General features: G+C 38.4%; 1 protein-coding gene across 1 annotated transcript in view; it reads right to left on the minus strand.

The window, feature by feature from the left end:
* zmat4a (zinc finger, matrin-type 4a) overlaps positions 1 to 15,111 on the minus strand; it is a 119,811-nt gene that overhangs the window by 92,602 nt on the left and 12,098 nt on the right. Inside the window, exon 2 of the mRNA XM_018669730.2 lies at positions 11,532 to 11,633. Coding sequence (XP_018525246.1) covers positions 11,532 to 11,633 — 102 coding nt within the window. The remainder of the gene's footprint in view (positions 1 to 11,531; positions 11,634 to 15,111) is intronic.

Raw genomic sequence — 15,111 nt, forward strand, 5'->3', positions numbered from 1 at the left:
TATGCATTTATTAAATTTCCATTTTTTTCTTTTTCTTTTTTTTTCAATTGGTTCAAAAAAGTCTCGAAAACCTCCAGAATAGCTCAAGCAAAGCTTGTAAAATATGTTAATAACTACAATTTTCTCACTAAATGCTTTTGGTCCTTTACATCCACTGTATTTATGCAGAGTAGCTGTAAAGCACTAAATTATTATAGCACACAACAAAACAATTTTATCACGCCACCAAAGGCGAGATTCTCAATGTTGAAAATCCAGCTTGTTGTTTTGAATTTTTGCCTCATAGGGCTGGAGGCACATGCGAGGAGGAGGCGGGTGGGTTATATTGAAATTAAAATCCTGCCTGAGATTATGAGCTGAGTCATGCCAAAACTGTGAAAGAATTCAATCTCTCGCTCTTTTAATTTGACATGCTTCATCGGCTAATCGCCTCCCTGTCACAAAGATTCTGGGCTGTTTCAAACTCGTTTTATCTTTCAAGAGCCAAAAGGAACATTTCACCTACCTCCCTCTCTCTGCTCATCATAACCATTTTTTAAAGGGCGGACTAACAACTGATCTCTCAGGACTATTTCTATTAATAACCCCTCCTTCGCTCCACTGTTTCCCAGTGAGGCAGGCTCATAATTAAACTGTGTAAACGCTGCTGCATTAGAGTGAACTAAATAAAAAGGGCTTAGCATCTCAATGGTGCAGTTTTTGCTTACACAAAAAGCTTTGGGCCACTTTTCTTTGTGCCAACATGTTTGGAGGCATTTTAATTACCATCTACTTGTGTGTGTTATTAGTATATGGCATGGAGACAGATTGGGGAGGTCATGTTTGTCTTTTTCCATTTTAATGTAATGAGAAAGACTTTAATAAAAAGGCAAAATAGCTTTACTTTTGATTTTGTTTTCCATTCTGCACTGATCAATCTACAGACTCATTGGAACAGACTTTTCTGCCTCTTCAATTATCAGCGGGCACCAAGATGATTCAGTCTCATTTCACTCCTGAAGATTACTTTCTGTCAGCACTAGAAATGGCTAATATTTCCATCCCATTAACTCCCAAGCCTATGAAAATGACAGAAGATGATCAATGGGTGCAGCGTGGGCATCACTCTTGTGGATGCAGACAAGAGTATCTACCTACTGCAACTATTAGGAGACCTCACTGGGCCAATGATGCATGACAAGTAATTAAGAGAGGATCATTGAAATTAGTTTCTTTCTTTATCTGACAAACACATTAAACTCATGACAGACTGTAGCCGGGACCCAGTAGGGCTCCACAGAAACCGCTGGCGCTGCAACTTCGCCCTTTAGGAAGCAAAAGTCTCCTGTGTAGGTATACATTTATTAAAAGGGCATCTCAAAACACAGAGGTATATGCTGATGTGTATGTGCTCACAATGCTTTCACATCAATGTGGCAGTTGTGGTAAGTTTAAAAATGTTTGCTGACTGCTTGCAAGAAGTGGTAATATTGGGGAAAAATTCCTAGGATTCACCTTTAAGAGCTTTCCTAAGTTAATGCCTGAAAAATACCTCTTTGTATCTGTTTAGAGACAGAAAATCTGAACCACTACTAGGCAACCACTAGTACTCATACTGAGCTACTGTGCTTCGCTAATCCTCTCCTTCAAAAATCAATATTTGTAAAGGTCAAACAGAGCGGGCATGGAAAATGCAGATTGCCTCGTCAATTGCTGACACACTCTCCAGTACCCAGAGGCTATGATCTAGTGATAAGCAGATGAAGCCACGTGAGTGGAGGGAGGTGTAGAGGCTCAGAGTTTATAAAATGTTGTAATGAGATAACTAAAAAAATGTTAAATTATAAGATTTGACTCAACGGGTAGATACCAACTGTCTTCATGTGTAGATACAATCAAAATATGAAGATACTTATTTGTTTATCTGTTACTGGCGGGCTGGTGCTCATACTCAAATCAAGTAGTTTCAAGAAATCAAGAAATTCCTATAGGTCAATCCTGCTTTATTGCACCTTGAGTTTTATTTTTGTCCATGGTTCTACAGATGGCAATTTTAGCCAGTTGGTCCACCACTTTGCTCAATACTGAAATATCTCAACAACTAATGGATGTATTAACACAATATTTTTCATGACATTTTTGATGTTCGCTGTCCCCTGAAGATGAATCCTATTAAATTAGGTGATTGTCTAACGTTTTCTCTAGTGCAATGAGCAGGTCAAAGTTTTCCCTCATTGTCAAATCTAAACATCTACAATAAGGATTGGCACAAAATTTGGTACAAACATTTGTAGTTACCAGAGGATGAATCTTGATGCCTTTGGTGATCCCCTGACTTTTCCTCTAATGCCACCATGACACTGACATTAGTGGATTTGAGGTAACTATCTTAACAGCTGTAGAATGGATTACCAGGAAATTTGCCACATGCAGTCAACCCAGATTGTCTAAACCACTTCTCTTGGTGGTAAAATCAATGGTAAACATGCCCAAAAATATCAGTAATAATCCCTCAAGTCTATCTGTAAACTCTCATGGATGTTGATAACTTGTGTTTTAAGTATGGTAGTGTTCATTTTCTCTTACACAGGTGTGTTTGTAATCTGTGTGATCACCTGACTGCTCATGACTCCCATGACTTTTTTGTGTCACATTCCCAGATCACATTAACTAATTTCGTTGGTAAAATGTTATCATGATCAATAGAACTGATGGCCAAAACTAGTTTTAATTTAATGTAACTTTAAAAAGCAAATCTATGATTGTAATTGTTCAATGTATATTCATTAATTATTGTGAAGCCTTGGTGGAGGTGCTTTCCAGCTCTCTGCACATACTCAAAAGGACATTATACAATCTGATTATTTCTTTTAGTGGGCAAGCATGTCTTGAGTGGCAACAGAAAGGTGATAATATGAGGATGAATAACCTTTAATTGTAGAAAGGTGGATTTTCAAACATACATGATTTAATTATGTTTAGGTTATGATTAATAATGAATAAATAATTACTCTTTAGAGGAATGTCTTCATGGAAGAAGAAAACTCTCTGGAACTGCCTTTGATGAGCTAAGCTGAGCTGTGATTTACTGAAGCAATGCAGAAATATAGGCATAATGCCAAGGGGGGAATTTGGGAAACATGTTATTTGCAGCTTTGATATTTTTAGCACTTTGAATCATAATTTTGACCTATGCGTCATCAATCAACAATGTATGTGCACAGTTTCATGACGACTGCGAAATAATGTTAACACAGGCTTTTAGATATCTGTCCAAAGGTTGTGTATGCATATTTTTGTTTTTGTGAAGACATATGCTTTTAGACCTGAATCTACACCATGTTTTATACATCTTGTCCCCGGTGTGGGGTGGGCTTTTTTTGTCACATTGCACCTTTTTTGCAAACAGCAGCAGTAGGGTTTTTTTTAACCCCCCGCAGAAATGAAACAGCTGGGTAAATAAGATGAGCAGCAATAGTCAAACAGCCACCATGAATGAGGAAGGTGAGAGTGTCTGAAAAACAAGACAAAACTAAATAAAAAAGTAACCTCTCAAAATGAAAACAACTGCACAACTGACAAATGACCCATTAATGCAAAGTCCTTTACAATGACATGCATGCATGTGTGGAATCGCAAATTGTATGTTCCTGTGTAATAACTCATCTTCCACCTTTCCAAAGTATTTTAGTGTACTGTAGATTTGGCATAATTAATTTCATAATGTTGCTGCTAAAAATCAAAGTTACTGTTGCCTAAGTTAACTCTTTTTTTTTGGGAGGGAAAATGTAAAAGATTTAACACATATCTACCATCCCCCTGAAGATTTGATAACAAACAACCATTTGTGACAGTTTCTGACAGTTGGGTCAGATCACAGAAACAGCCAGTGCAGCATGCCAACATTTATAAACTAGTGTAAGAAACCCAGTCTCACAGCAGTTCGTGTCTGTGTAGACAAAATGTAATCTATTGATTTCATGACATGAATTTACCATTTTTCATTTTTTCACGACAGCCAGCATGACTTGCAGTCTATCAAATAGTCATGACATTTAATGTAATGATTCATTTAGCCTACGTGGAAAGGGATTGTACATGTTTTCATGATGGCAAAATTTTGACTTGAAGTGACTACACCAATGTTATACTTATTTATGGTTATGTTTAGGCACAGTCAGCACTTGGTTAAGGTAAGTGAAAGATCATGGTCTGGTTTAACCCAGAAAAAGTTTACTGAGACTTCAAACACAACATGATGATTTAAATTTAATCAGTCATGAGCTTTGCCTCCTTGTAATTCTGCTTCAGTTGATGAATGTAATGATTCATTCAAATAATACATTTCATCCACCAGATATGGATCAACATTATCATGTGGTGTCTGAGGTTATCTAGTTTAAACAGAGTTTAAACCTTCTTACTTACTAACAGGTAACGTTGATATACAACTGTGGTCACTGAGGTATATTTAACTAATTAGGCAGCCTGGTAACCTTCCAATAGTATTAATATTCACAAATGAAAATGTTTAAAAAACATCTATTCTATTTTTTCTCTCACCACAGCTCCTTTGCCATTTAAACTTGACCTTTAGCCAGCTTACACTCCGCTGAACTGCGGCTTCATCTCCACCCACCTACGTTTAATTCAACAAATGAGATCATTACTTTCTGCATCTGCATGTCTGCAAGTCTCCAGTGTGGATATATGACTTATGAATTTCACTTAAGATGAACAAATGAATGTGGCTGTCATTATCTGAAGGCTGATTTGACCCTGTATGACACAAGGTGGTCTGACAGCATGATAATCACAAACAACATGCAAGTGATGGAAACTGGGGAAACTTATGTTGGGAAAGTCATGCAGGCATCCCTGAGAGCAGATGATATTGTCGGAGCCAAGTGCAGTTATTAGACCCTATGGTCTCCTCCCCACATCTCAAGCTTGATGCATATTCAACAGCCTGACTGGACTGCTGAATGTAGGCAGGCAGCAAACAAAACATATGTGTAGAGGGTGACACAGTGGTTCACACACAGGGGAGAGGAAGAAGGTGTAGTAGCATAATATTTAGAGGACAGTATGAGGTCATACCTGGGGCATTTTTCAACATGGCCAACATTTAATAATGTTCCTGTTCAGACACTGTAAGATTGTTTACAAACTGTCAGTAACATCACTTCTGTCACGAGGGCCATTAAACAAGGACAACAGCAAGGCAATTCATGTCACCTGCCAGTCCTCGATACCACCTACCCTTCTGCCATTTTTCATTCTATACAATGTAACAACACATGACTCTTATATGAATATTTAACTTACTATTCAAGTTCATGGCTTTGGAGAGGATTGCCATTTAAAAGATGACAACAGGGAACCATTCCTGAATTTATTTGGTTACACTTTGTGCACCGCACCTGGATTCAACAATAGCTTTCACAAATATTCCACTAACAAAACCTAAAAGCCACAGCAGGGTAACAGTGTGAGGAATGTACTAAGAGTCATTATATTTGATGATGTACTTTAAGGTACACTGTATATCTGCTGAACTCCCAAAACCCTCTACTCCTTTTCCAAACCAACTGAAACAATTGCTGTACGGTCAGCAGCACATACAAAATAGCATATAAAATGTTGATAGGCAAACTCATTTTGCAATGCATCCAAGATAATGGAAACCAATTAGTGAAGACATGGAGTGGACAAAGAGTACAGCAGTCAGAACAGCACAAGTCAGCCAAACGCTGAACCCCATGCAGCTGAATACTGCTGCTATTGTCACTGTGGCTGGCTGCTGCTTCTCCCCAGAAAATCCCCAGTCCCCAGAAAATGATTATGCTCAGTATTGTACGGAGAATCATAATTTAATACACTGAAAATACAAAATGCGAGCCTGGTACGAGTACAGCAAGCACAGAAAAAGTCAAACACAGTGCAGCTTTTGTATTAGTATGGTGGCATTTTTGCAAAAAGGCTCTCTAGAGCTGAAATATACCAGCTGACAGGCGGTGTCGCTGGATGGGGGGAATGAGATTATTCTGGCTCTACTGGCTGAAATACACAGTACTGTAGATGGATGGAACTCTGCTAAAGGTAAGTTGGTAATGCATGTATAGAGCATCCATCTGAAATACACAATTCCTAGGTCCCCACTCTTTTAAATAAATCATATTCAAAGACGTAGACACTAATATATTTCCTTTTGTGGATGTCTCATGGCTCAAAAACTGCTGCTATCATTTTGAGAAACTAAGTTCACTCAGGGGGCAGCACAGTGGAGTTTGTATATTCTCCCTGTGCCTGTGTGGGTTCTCTCTGGATACTGCAGCCTCCTTCCACAGTCCAAAGACATGTAGCTTAGATTAATTAGTGTCTCTAAATTTCCCATGTGTGAATGTGAGTGTGAATGGTTGTTTGTCTCTATATGTCAGCCCTGCGATAGACTGGCGATCTGTCCAGGTTGTACCCAGCCTCGCACCCAATGTCAGCCCCAGCGTGACCCTCAGAGGCTAAGCAATATACATAATGGATTGATGGATGTTCACTCAGTCTACAAGTTGGGCATTTTCTGACCCTGAATGTGAATGCACTTTAAAGCTGCACTATTCAGTATTTCAATCAGATCAAAGGAGTATGTATAATGTTAAAGAGGTTGTTCGCAAAGGTGAATCCACACAGAATTGGCACCAAACTCTGCAGTTACTCTCAGATCTACACTGTTTTGCATCTTTTTAATCAGTGTTTAGGTTTCATGGGTTGCAAAAATGTACTGTTTTGATTAAATCTCACTGCTCTAATCAACTTTGTTCGCATATGCAAGAGGCAGCTGTTTTCAGCCCTGAAATAGGGTAAGGATGCAATGATTTTGCAAAGGAGTTTGAAATCATGAAGGTTGCAAAGAATTAACCAGTTTTGTGAAAGGCTGTATTTCTTGAACTGATCGTTATTATGTATTCACTTTTGAAATTAACTAACTGAACAACCTGAACAACACATAATTTGGCAGTAACCAATTCTATCAGTGCTAAATAAGAAAACCAGATATTGTTGCTTTAAAGAACTACAACATATTTGTTTGAAAACGGTTCCTTGACATTAGTATTCTACCAGCACACACACATTACAACTCCAGCATCTTGTCTAATGACCACTCCCAGGTCATACCCTATTCCATTTTCTCTGTGAAGTAACAGGCAGTGGTTTAAAAGAGACTCTCCTGCAGTGCTTGCAGCAGGGAAGCCTGTCAAGAGAGGCTGCAGTGAACACGCAATCCAGTACACATGCAAAGAGACAGATGCATAAATTAACATGAGCCACACGAGTCTTTGAACTGTGAACCAGAGACCACTCTGATCTGCTCGGAGTGCTGGCTTTGATGTGTTTGAAAAGGAGGTTTAAAGATCAATTATGTCTCCAGTCTCTACTGTCACCCAACGACTGCTTAAACTTTAATGTTTTAAGTTCAATTAAAAGCAATACCTGAAATTTCAAAGGGACAGTGACTAGATCAGAGATCACAGTGTTAGTGAGTTAGATGATCAGTCTGTCAAAATTTTTTCAGCTGACAGGGGGATTTAGAATGAATTCTAAGGTTTAAAAACTGCTCTATTGTTTAAAAAAATAAATACACTATGTTAATACTTATTTAATTCAATGAAGATCTCACATGTACAGAGGTAGTGCAGTGCTATTAGTGTTTTCTACTTTTGGCCACAGAAATGAAAAGAAGTGTTGGAGTAAATAACTGTCACAAGCTACGCATCTTTTCATACAGTAATGTTAAGTGATGTCCTGCGAGACCCTATTGTGCTTGCGTTGTCACCGCTTTTAGTGCTAGTTGATGTAATGTTTCCGATCACATCAGACAAACAACATGGGCAGCAACCTTTAGTCTCTTCCTAAAGGCCTCAGTATGCTCCAAACATAGAGTCATAGAGCACCTCATCCAAGCATTAAGATGTTTTGATCATGGTCAATCCGACAATCAGTACTGGCTAGAATGAGAAACTTCCACATGAATCAGAACTCACCTATATCACCACACAAATAATTTTCTGCATTCAAAAAATCTAATTTTCACTTGTGTATGCAGTTATATGTTTGTACTGTGGAGCCCAACTATGGAACAGGATGTGATTTCGATCAGATTTACCAATCCTTTAAAATATGCACGGATTGGCCCTAGTACCAATCTTGAGGATAGGTGTGGGATATCAGTTATAACTTAAGACAAAAATTATTTATAACTGCTCTTAAGTTATTATCATCACTCCCAACTCCTGGCTGCACGTTTCCTTGTGGGAAATGACACAGTTAAGAGTCTGTGCCAAACATCAATACTGTGCATATTCTACACTGACATAGTCATTCCACAAGATCTTTTAGAGTGAAATGGGAAAACTGGGCACCTCACCACACCTGGCCAGTTGCTAAGTAAAGTGTTACAGATTATCAGTTTCAGAAAATTACAAGTTGAGAAGGTTATTGTATGCAGGACTAGATAGTTCAAAAGTTTGAGCCTCAGATGCTACTAACCTAACCTCCAGCAAGTGATAACATTTTTGTTTTGTATAGATGTCTGTCTGTCTTTGTCTGTTTGGCCACGGGGCTTGTTCTTACTCATAATTATTATTCTTATTTATTTCGAATTCTATACAATCCACAGACAACAAACTGAGATGCAAGCCAGGGACAATGTGCAAGTTCATTCAACTGTTCAAATTCTAACTACTGGATACCATTCACATCACATTTCACCTCACTACATGTGTGTTGTGTTTTCACTGTCTATTTAAATGGCCCTTTGTAAATGTGAGTTTTCTATTTAAATCCAGTTGTTTACAATTTTCCTTTTCTACTGCATTGTGTACATTTGTATTATTGTGTAAAGTTTGTATCTTTTTTGTATATATATGTATTTTTGTATCTTTTTTTGCATGCATTTTATACAGTGCACTGTTTTCTGCCTGGAGCACCCACATTCATTTCATTGTACCCTACTGTACAATGACAATAAAGCCTATTTTATTCAAATTCTATTCTATTCATAATCAGTGAAAAAAGATGCTTTAGTTCAAAGTCATAATTTATATCACAGCCTCAATATTCAACAAAGCAGTCTGATTTTGTTGTCACCACTTTAAAGAGAGAATTTCAAACACAGTACAAAAGGAATGATTGTAGACAAACCTATGCAAACAAAACTGAAACAACTCATCTTCTTAAGTGCAAAACAACCTCCTCTGTTTGAAAGAAAGTTAAGTTTGCAGTTTCCTTTTCTCCCATCTGTTTTTTTGTTCTTGCTGTCGTCACTATGACCCAAACATGTCACGATGCATTAGACCCTAACTGTGCTAAAAGAGAATCTAAACACACCCCATCTCCAAGAGGCAACAGGCCAAGTGCTGTATTCAGCATCCACCACACAATAACAAAATGAATATTTGATTTGGACTGGTACAGCTACTTCCTGTCTCCTGCAACGCCGTTCAAACAAAGCAGTTCTCCTGTTACCCATGGACAACAACTACTTTAAATAGCACTCCACTGCAGCACAGTGAGCATAACACCCTGCAGGAGATAGAGTTTGACTAAAGAGTTGCGGAGGAAGAGGTGACTCAAAGTAATGCAAACTTCCAAAAAACTGACAATGTCAAATAAAATTTGTAAAACTTCAGTTCTCTTTGATGAGATTTCACCTCTGCAGCACCCTGGTTTCCATTAGGAATAACAATAGAAAATCAATGAAAATGCTAAACTGACTCAAGGTCTCAAAAAATTTTCTTCCAATCTATAAGGGAACAACAACCAGCTGTCTACTTGGGAGTAGACCACAGTGCTCATATGAATCCTTTCAACTCTTGTTACAGCAGATGTCCACCAGCAGTCAGACTCACCGGTCTTATAACGCAAAGTGACAGTGAGTGAGAGGCAGCATCTGCAGAGAGACTCCACTACCTGAAAAGTTCAGTATTGGTGTGTACACAGAGGTATACTGCCTATGGTCACCTTTGGGTGCAAAGTTGACTATTTATAGCAAATGGCTATAGTGCTGGATTTTTGCTGAAAATGTTCTGTTGAGACAGCTCTCTAGGGATTTTCAAACCTGCGATTCTTAGTCTGGGTAATTAGGATTCTTGTTCATTTTCCCCCATGGCAGATTTGTTTGGGAATATTTCATACTCAGGTGCAGACAAAACAACTGCAAGGCATACTCTGCAAGTTTGAGCTACAGCACTCACATAACCAGGTGCGTGTTGCATACTGACATGTGGCTGAGCAAAATCAAAAATTGATATGAGCTGGGCGGAGAATGGTCTGACCTGGACAAAGAATGACCTTCTTCCTGTGTCTACTTCCTCATGCCTGCCCTGAACAAATGAGCAGAGTAGACATTCTTGAATAGATGATAGGACTGATAACATGCTAAGCAGCAAGGACTCTGCAAGAACTAACTTCCATTTTTAACAAACAAAATGTGAACATGAAATCTAATGAACAATACCAAAAACAATGTTTGCTGTAATGACAATAAAGTTAACTCAACTCAACTGGAGAGAATCTTAAGGATTTTACGCTTTGTTGATTGTATGAAATAGATGAGTGTGATGAAAACGCTAGTTGTTTGCTAATCGTGCATACCATATATTTCAATATAATATGAAATATTCAAGCAGCGAGTGTATGGGTACGAGGTTCTTCCTGACCACCACAGCTCACTTTGCCTCAGTAACAGCAAATAACAGTTGAGAAGTCCTGTCCTCTCAGTGAAGCTGTGGGGGTCACACACCCTCCAACTCAGAACCAAGTGATTTCTGAATCTAAATTTACCAGTAACGTGTTAGCAGCTAAGAAAAGCTCCTGAACCAGCCTATCTACTGAACACTCAGAGACAGAACTGATACTAACTCTCCTTCTAATTTCCAGCAAATGGCCACAAAACACATGTAATATGGCTTTCTGTGTTTAGACTTGATTATTCTTGTGTAATTACAACTGATCTCAATGATTTTCTTAATTACTTTTGGCTTCTCACACTGCTGGAATAGCTGCCATGTTTGCATCATGTTTACACAGTTCCACATTTTGTAACACAAAGTGAGAGAAATGACAGCAGGGTGCCACACAATGTAAAATGCAGTGTAGCTTTTTGACTTTGCTAATTTACTGCAGTTATATTAATGAATATGGCAATGATCTATCTGGGTTAACATGCTATAAATGGCACCTTTGATAGTTTTAGAAAGTATGCATGAACACCACTTAAAGTAGGGGCAGGAATTACACCCAAGCTTCAGTTTCTACTGCCATTATTCCTTAATTTCCAGCTTAGTTCTGTAGTGCGTTTAAATGAAAAAATAATGGGGTAAACTTTGGTGTGTTGTGTGTTCATTAAGTATGTAAGTGGAGTGCAGGTGTATACAGTAGATCAGTACGTGTCTCTGGGGTAAGAGCCAAAACAGTGTGACCTTAAGCCTTTCATTAACTCCACCAGAGTGTAGAGTATCAGAGTCATTTAAGGTAATGTGAAGGGGCATCTTCACCTCATAATGGGCGACCCTCTGGGACTCAGAGATGAGCTGAGCGCTGCACACTTTGCAGTAGCTGTCTGTGAAAAGCCCTTGGTCCACCTCTGTTGACTTCATCTGGAGAAAGAGACAAATGCAGACATGGTTATTGACCTGGATGCACTTTGTGGCAGGTGCACATCAAGAACTGAACACACAATAATTACCACTGTGAGTTAAAAATGGAAGCCTGCAATTTTTATTGACAAATTTCAAGAAAACATGCCTGAGAATTGAGGTGTTCTGGTACTATCCTGAATCTTTGGCCCACAAATTGGGGCTAAATCAGTTGTTTAATTAAAACTGAAAGTCCAAACACACTAGACCACATTCACTGACTGAAAAAGGTTTGAAAAGGAAATTTATATAAAAGTGATGTCCGCAAGATTTACTATTTACAAAAAAAAAAAAAAAAAAGCAGTGGACTTTTGTTGTCACTATCGCACAGCTTTGCTTTGTGGGTCTGTAGGGAGCTAAGGCAAACCAACCAAGATGTAATAAAGCAAGTAAACAGTAATCTCATTTCATACTTTCATCACTGTTAATCAATATTTCATTACCCCAAGCATCTGAGTTAGTGACAGATGCTGAGCAGCTTTTGGAAGCAATGAGTCAGAAAAACCATTTAATATCAAACATCCTACTAAAACTTGAGTCACGAAGCCAAGGTTATATTTGACAACAATAAATAAATAACAACAACAGATCATGCTGACAGAGTTTTTCCTGGAAATTCATTAAAATATATGACTGAACCCTGTGCTGTGTGTTGGAGAATATGGAATTCAAGGAGAGTCAGCCTCAAAAAGCTTTTATTTCCTTTTCCACAGACACAGCTGAGCCATCTCTGCTCTCTATTACTAATTCAACCAGGCTTCCATTAGGGGCTCACATTTCATATTTGGAAGCAGTCAGGCTCAACTCATCCTCATTTACTCAGGCACGTCTTCATTAGGAGCAGGAGGACAGATGAGAACTAAGGTCATGTGGGTATACTGGTAAAAGCAAATTCTCTTCAACTTGTTTGAATTTTCTTTCCCACAAATTTAGTATATTAGATATTGGATATCATAAGCTGTGAGGCACATGGTATATTTATCTTATATATTTATCATCTCTCTCCTACAAGTAATAATAAATGATGAGTTCTATGGGTTGGGGCCACTTCCAACATAATGTTTTCTCCCTGGAGCATTAGGTAGTGTTTCCAGCTTAACACCTTTGTCTCTAGATTTACCAACTTGTCAGACTCTTTAGCTACTTTTTTTTTTTTTTTTTTTTTTTTTCGAAAAAGCATCTTGTGACAAACCTTGGCTACTCTATTGCCAGTATTGTCCCACGAGTACAAGGTCAGGCTTTCCCTAAAGCACACTTATGTATTTGTGTTTGGAGAGAGCTACCTAAATGTGTACATGAGAACAGCTTCATTAGGAATTTGGCTGTGTTAAAATGCTGTTTATGTGAGCAGAGAGAGTGGGAGATAAGCAAACAGAAAAAGGGCTGAAACCAGTTGACTGGGCAGGATGCAAATACAGACACAATGATGTAATTAATGTGCTATTTTACATATTACATCATCTAACGACATAGTGACTTTTCAAGCTTGCTTTAGCTACTTGCCTTTCCTAAATTTCACACATTGACCATACACGATCTAACCATATGCTTTTAAAAACCTGACAGTATGTTTATGTTTCAGAAGTTAAAGTGTTGTGACAATGACACGTAGCGAGTGGGACATTTTATAATTTAAAACAAAACTGTCGAGCCATCTTGACGGCCTAGTGGTTTTGACTGGCACATTTGTATCTCATGGTCAGACTCTACTATGAATGTTATTTTCTACATATTTTCACTCTGTTGTAATGAAAACTGACACACCGCTCAATAGCGTGCTGGTTTTGTGTAATCTACTGAGCTGAATCACTCTGTATTATTCATCATAATAAGGGAATCTTCAAGTTACAGACTTTCTTTTCATAATCAGCATTTAGTGTCACCTTTCAAGGACATGGCATGACCTTGTCCATGACTTAAAGCAGGATGTATGCTGCCTCTGAGCTACTGTCCTTCTGCTCTCTGGTATCCAGCAGCCCAGAGGCCACATCCTGACTGACAAGACAAGGATAAAACATGTCAGGGGCCCAAGTGTGTGCAGACAAACTGGGGAAGAAGAGAAATATAAATAAATCATTGACGCCACTCTCCTCCTCAGTCTTGTAATCAGTCAAGAGCAGCACTGTTTCCTGTTCAGATGCTACAGGACAAACAACATAAATGAGAGGCTTTGAGAGCTCTATCAACTTGTACCACTGTTGGGCCCACTGCCTGTTTTAGCGAGGGTGCACAGATGCTGGAAATGAATGATTAATCATCCTAAATTCAGTTAAGGAGTAGAGGCATCAGTGGTAACATCAGCAGCAGCACAAGGAGATGCAGTATCAAATGCCTGTTGAAAAAAACAAAAATAACTCTCATCTCAGATTTTATTCTCTGCAGCTAGAGAAATATTCATTGCTGGTTCCTTCACTGTTAAATCTGTACTTTTGCCTCAGTTTGAGACTGAACTGTCATGACCCTACAATGTGGAATAAACAGATAACGACCATAAATGAACAATTTGTGTGTTTACTTCCCTAGTATGTCTCAATAATGCATCATTATGCTGGAGGCCAGGAAGCATTTAGTTGTACGTATTGTTAGGATATGACCACTGACCCTAACTTTTGTCTGCAGTAATCACTGGAGGTTTTTTTTTTTTTTTTTTTTTTACTGTTACTGAACAATTTGTGCTTAAAAAAAGACACTTTCTTAAAGAATTAAGATGGTTTATTATTTATTTTTGTGGGTTTGGCCATTTTGTCTGTTATAATAATTACTGCAAAACTGTGAAAACATCAACATTGCTACACTACTGCTGCTGGGTTTTTGGTGTTTTGGATGGTGGTATAACAACTAAAGTAAAGCAGATAATTCACAGCGAACAGGTAGGTTTATTGTCCCACAGCACTGGTTTCCTGCACACTCTACCTGCAGGATATTCTCTGATTCTCCAGAGTTTGTTTGTCAAGTGGCATTAGGGTTTTTTTTGTTTGTTTTTTTTTTTTTCTACTCACGTTAACTCCCACAGTAATGACAATGCAGCATACAGAGACTGAATAGTTTAGTGGAGGAAGACTGACCTAGCACTGTTGATGTATTTACAATAGGTGTTGTTGTTGAGTCTGACAGGAACATGCAGTACAGACAGACATCACCATGTTTGAACTAATTTAATGCACAAGTGACCAAAAAGATTACAGTATCAATCTAATTAACTGTTCAAATAGATAATTACAGATTAATATCCAAAGTTTCCCATGTTTAGGTGAAAAAGTGACAGTCTGAAGATAAAGTAGCAAATATCTGGCTTGTTACTGTTCTGACCAAAAGCATGAAAATACCAGAATAATCTTTCAACCCTTTACTTGACAGCATCACTTTGTCCTTGTCCCTTGGTGTGTCTGTCACCCAGCAGCTCAGCAGGGAAAGCAGGCAAAGTCTTGCTGAGGGCAAA

The sequence above is a fragment of the Lates calcarifer genome, linkage group LG13, assembly GCF_001640805.2.
Source record: "Lates calcarifer isolate ASB-BC8 linkage group LG13, TLL_Latcal_v3, whole genome shotgun sequence".
Taxonomy (NCBI): domain Eukaryota; kingdom Metazoa; phylum Chordata; class Actinopteri; family Centropomidae; genus Lates; species Lates calcarifer.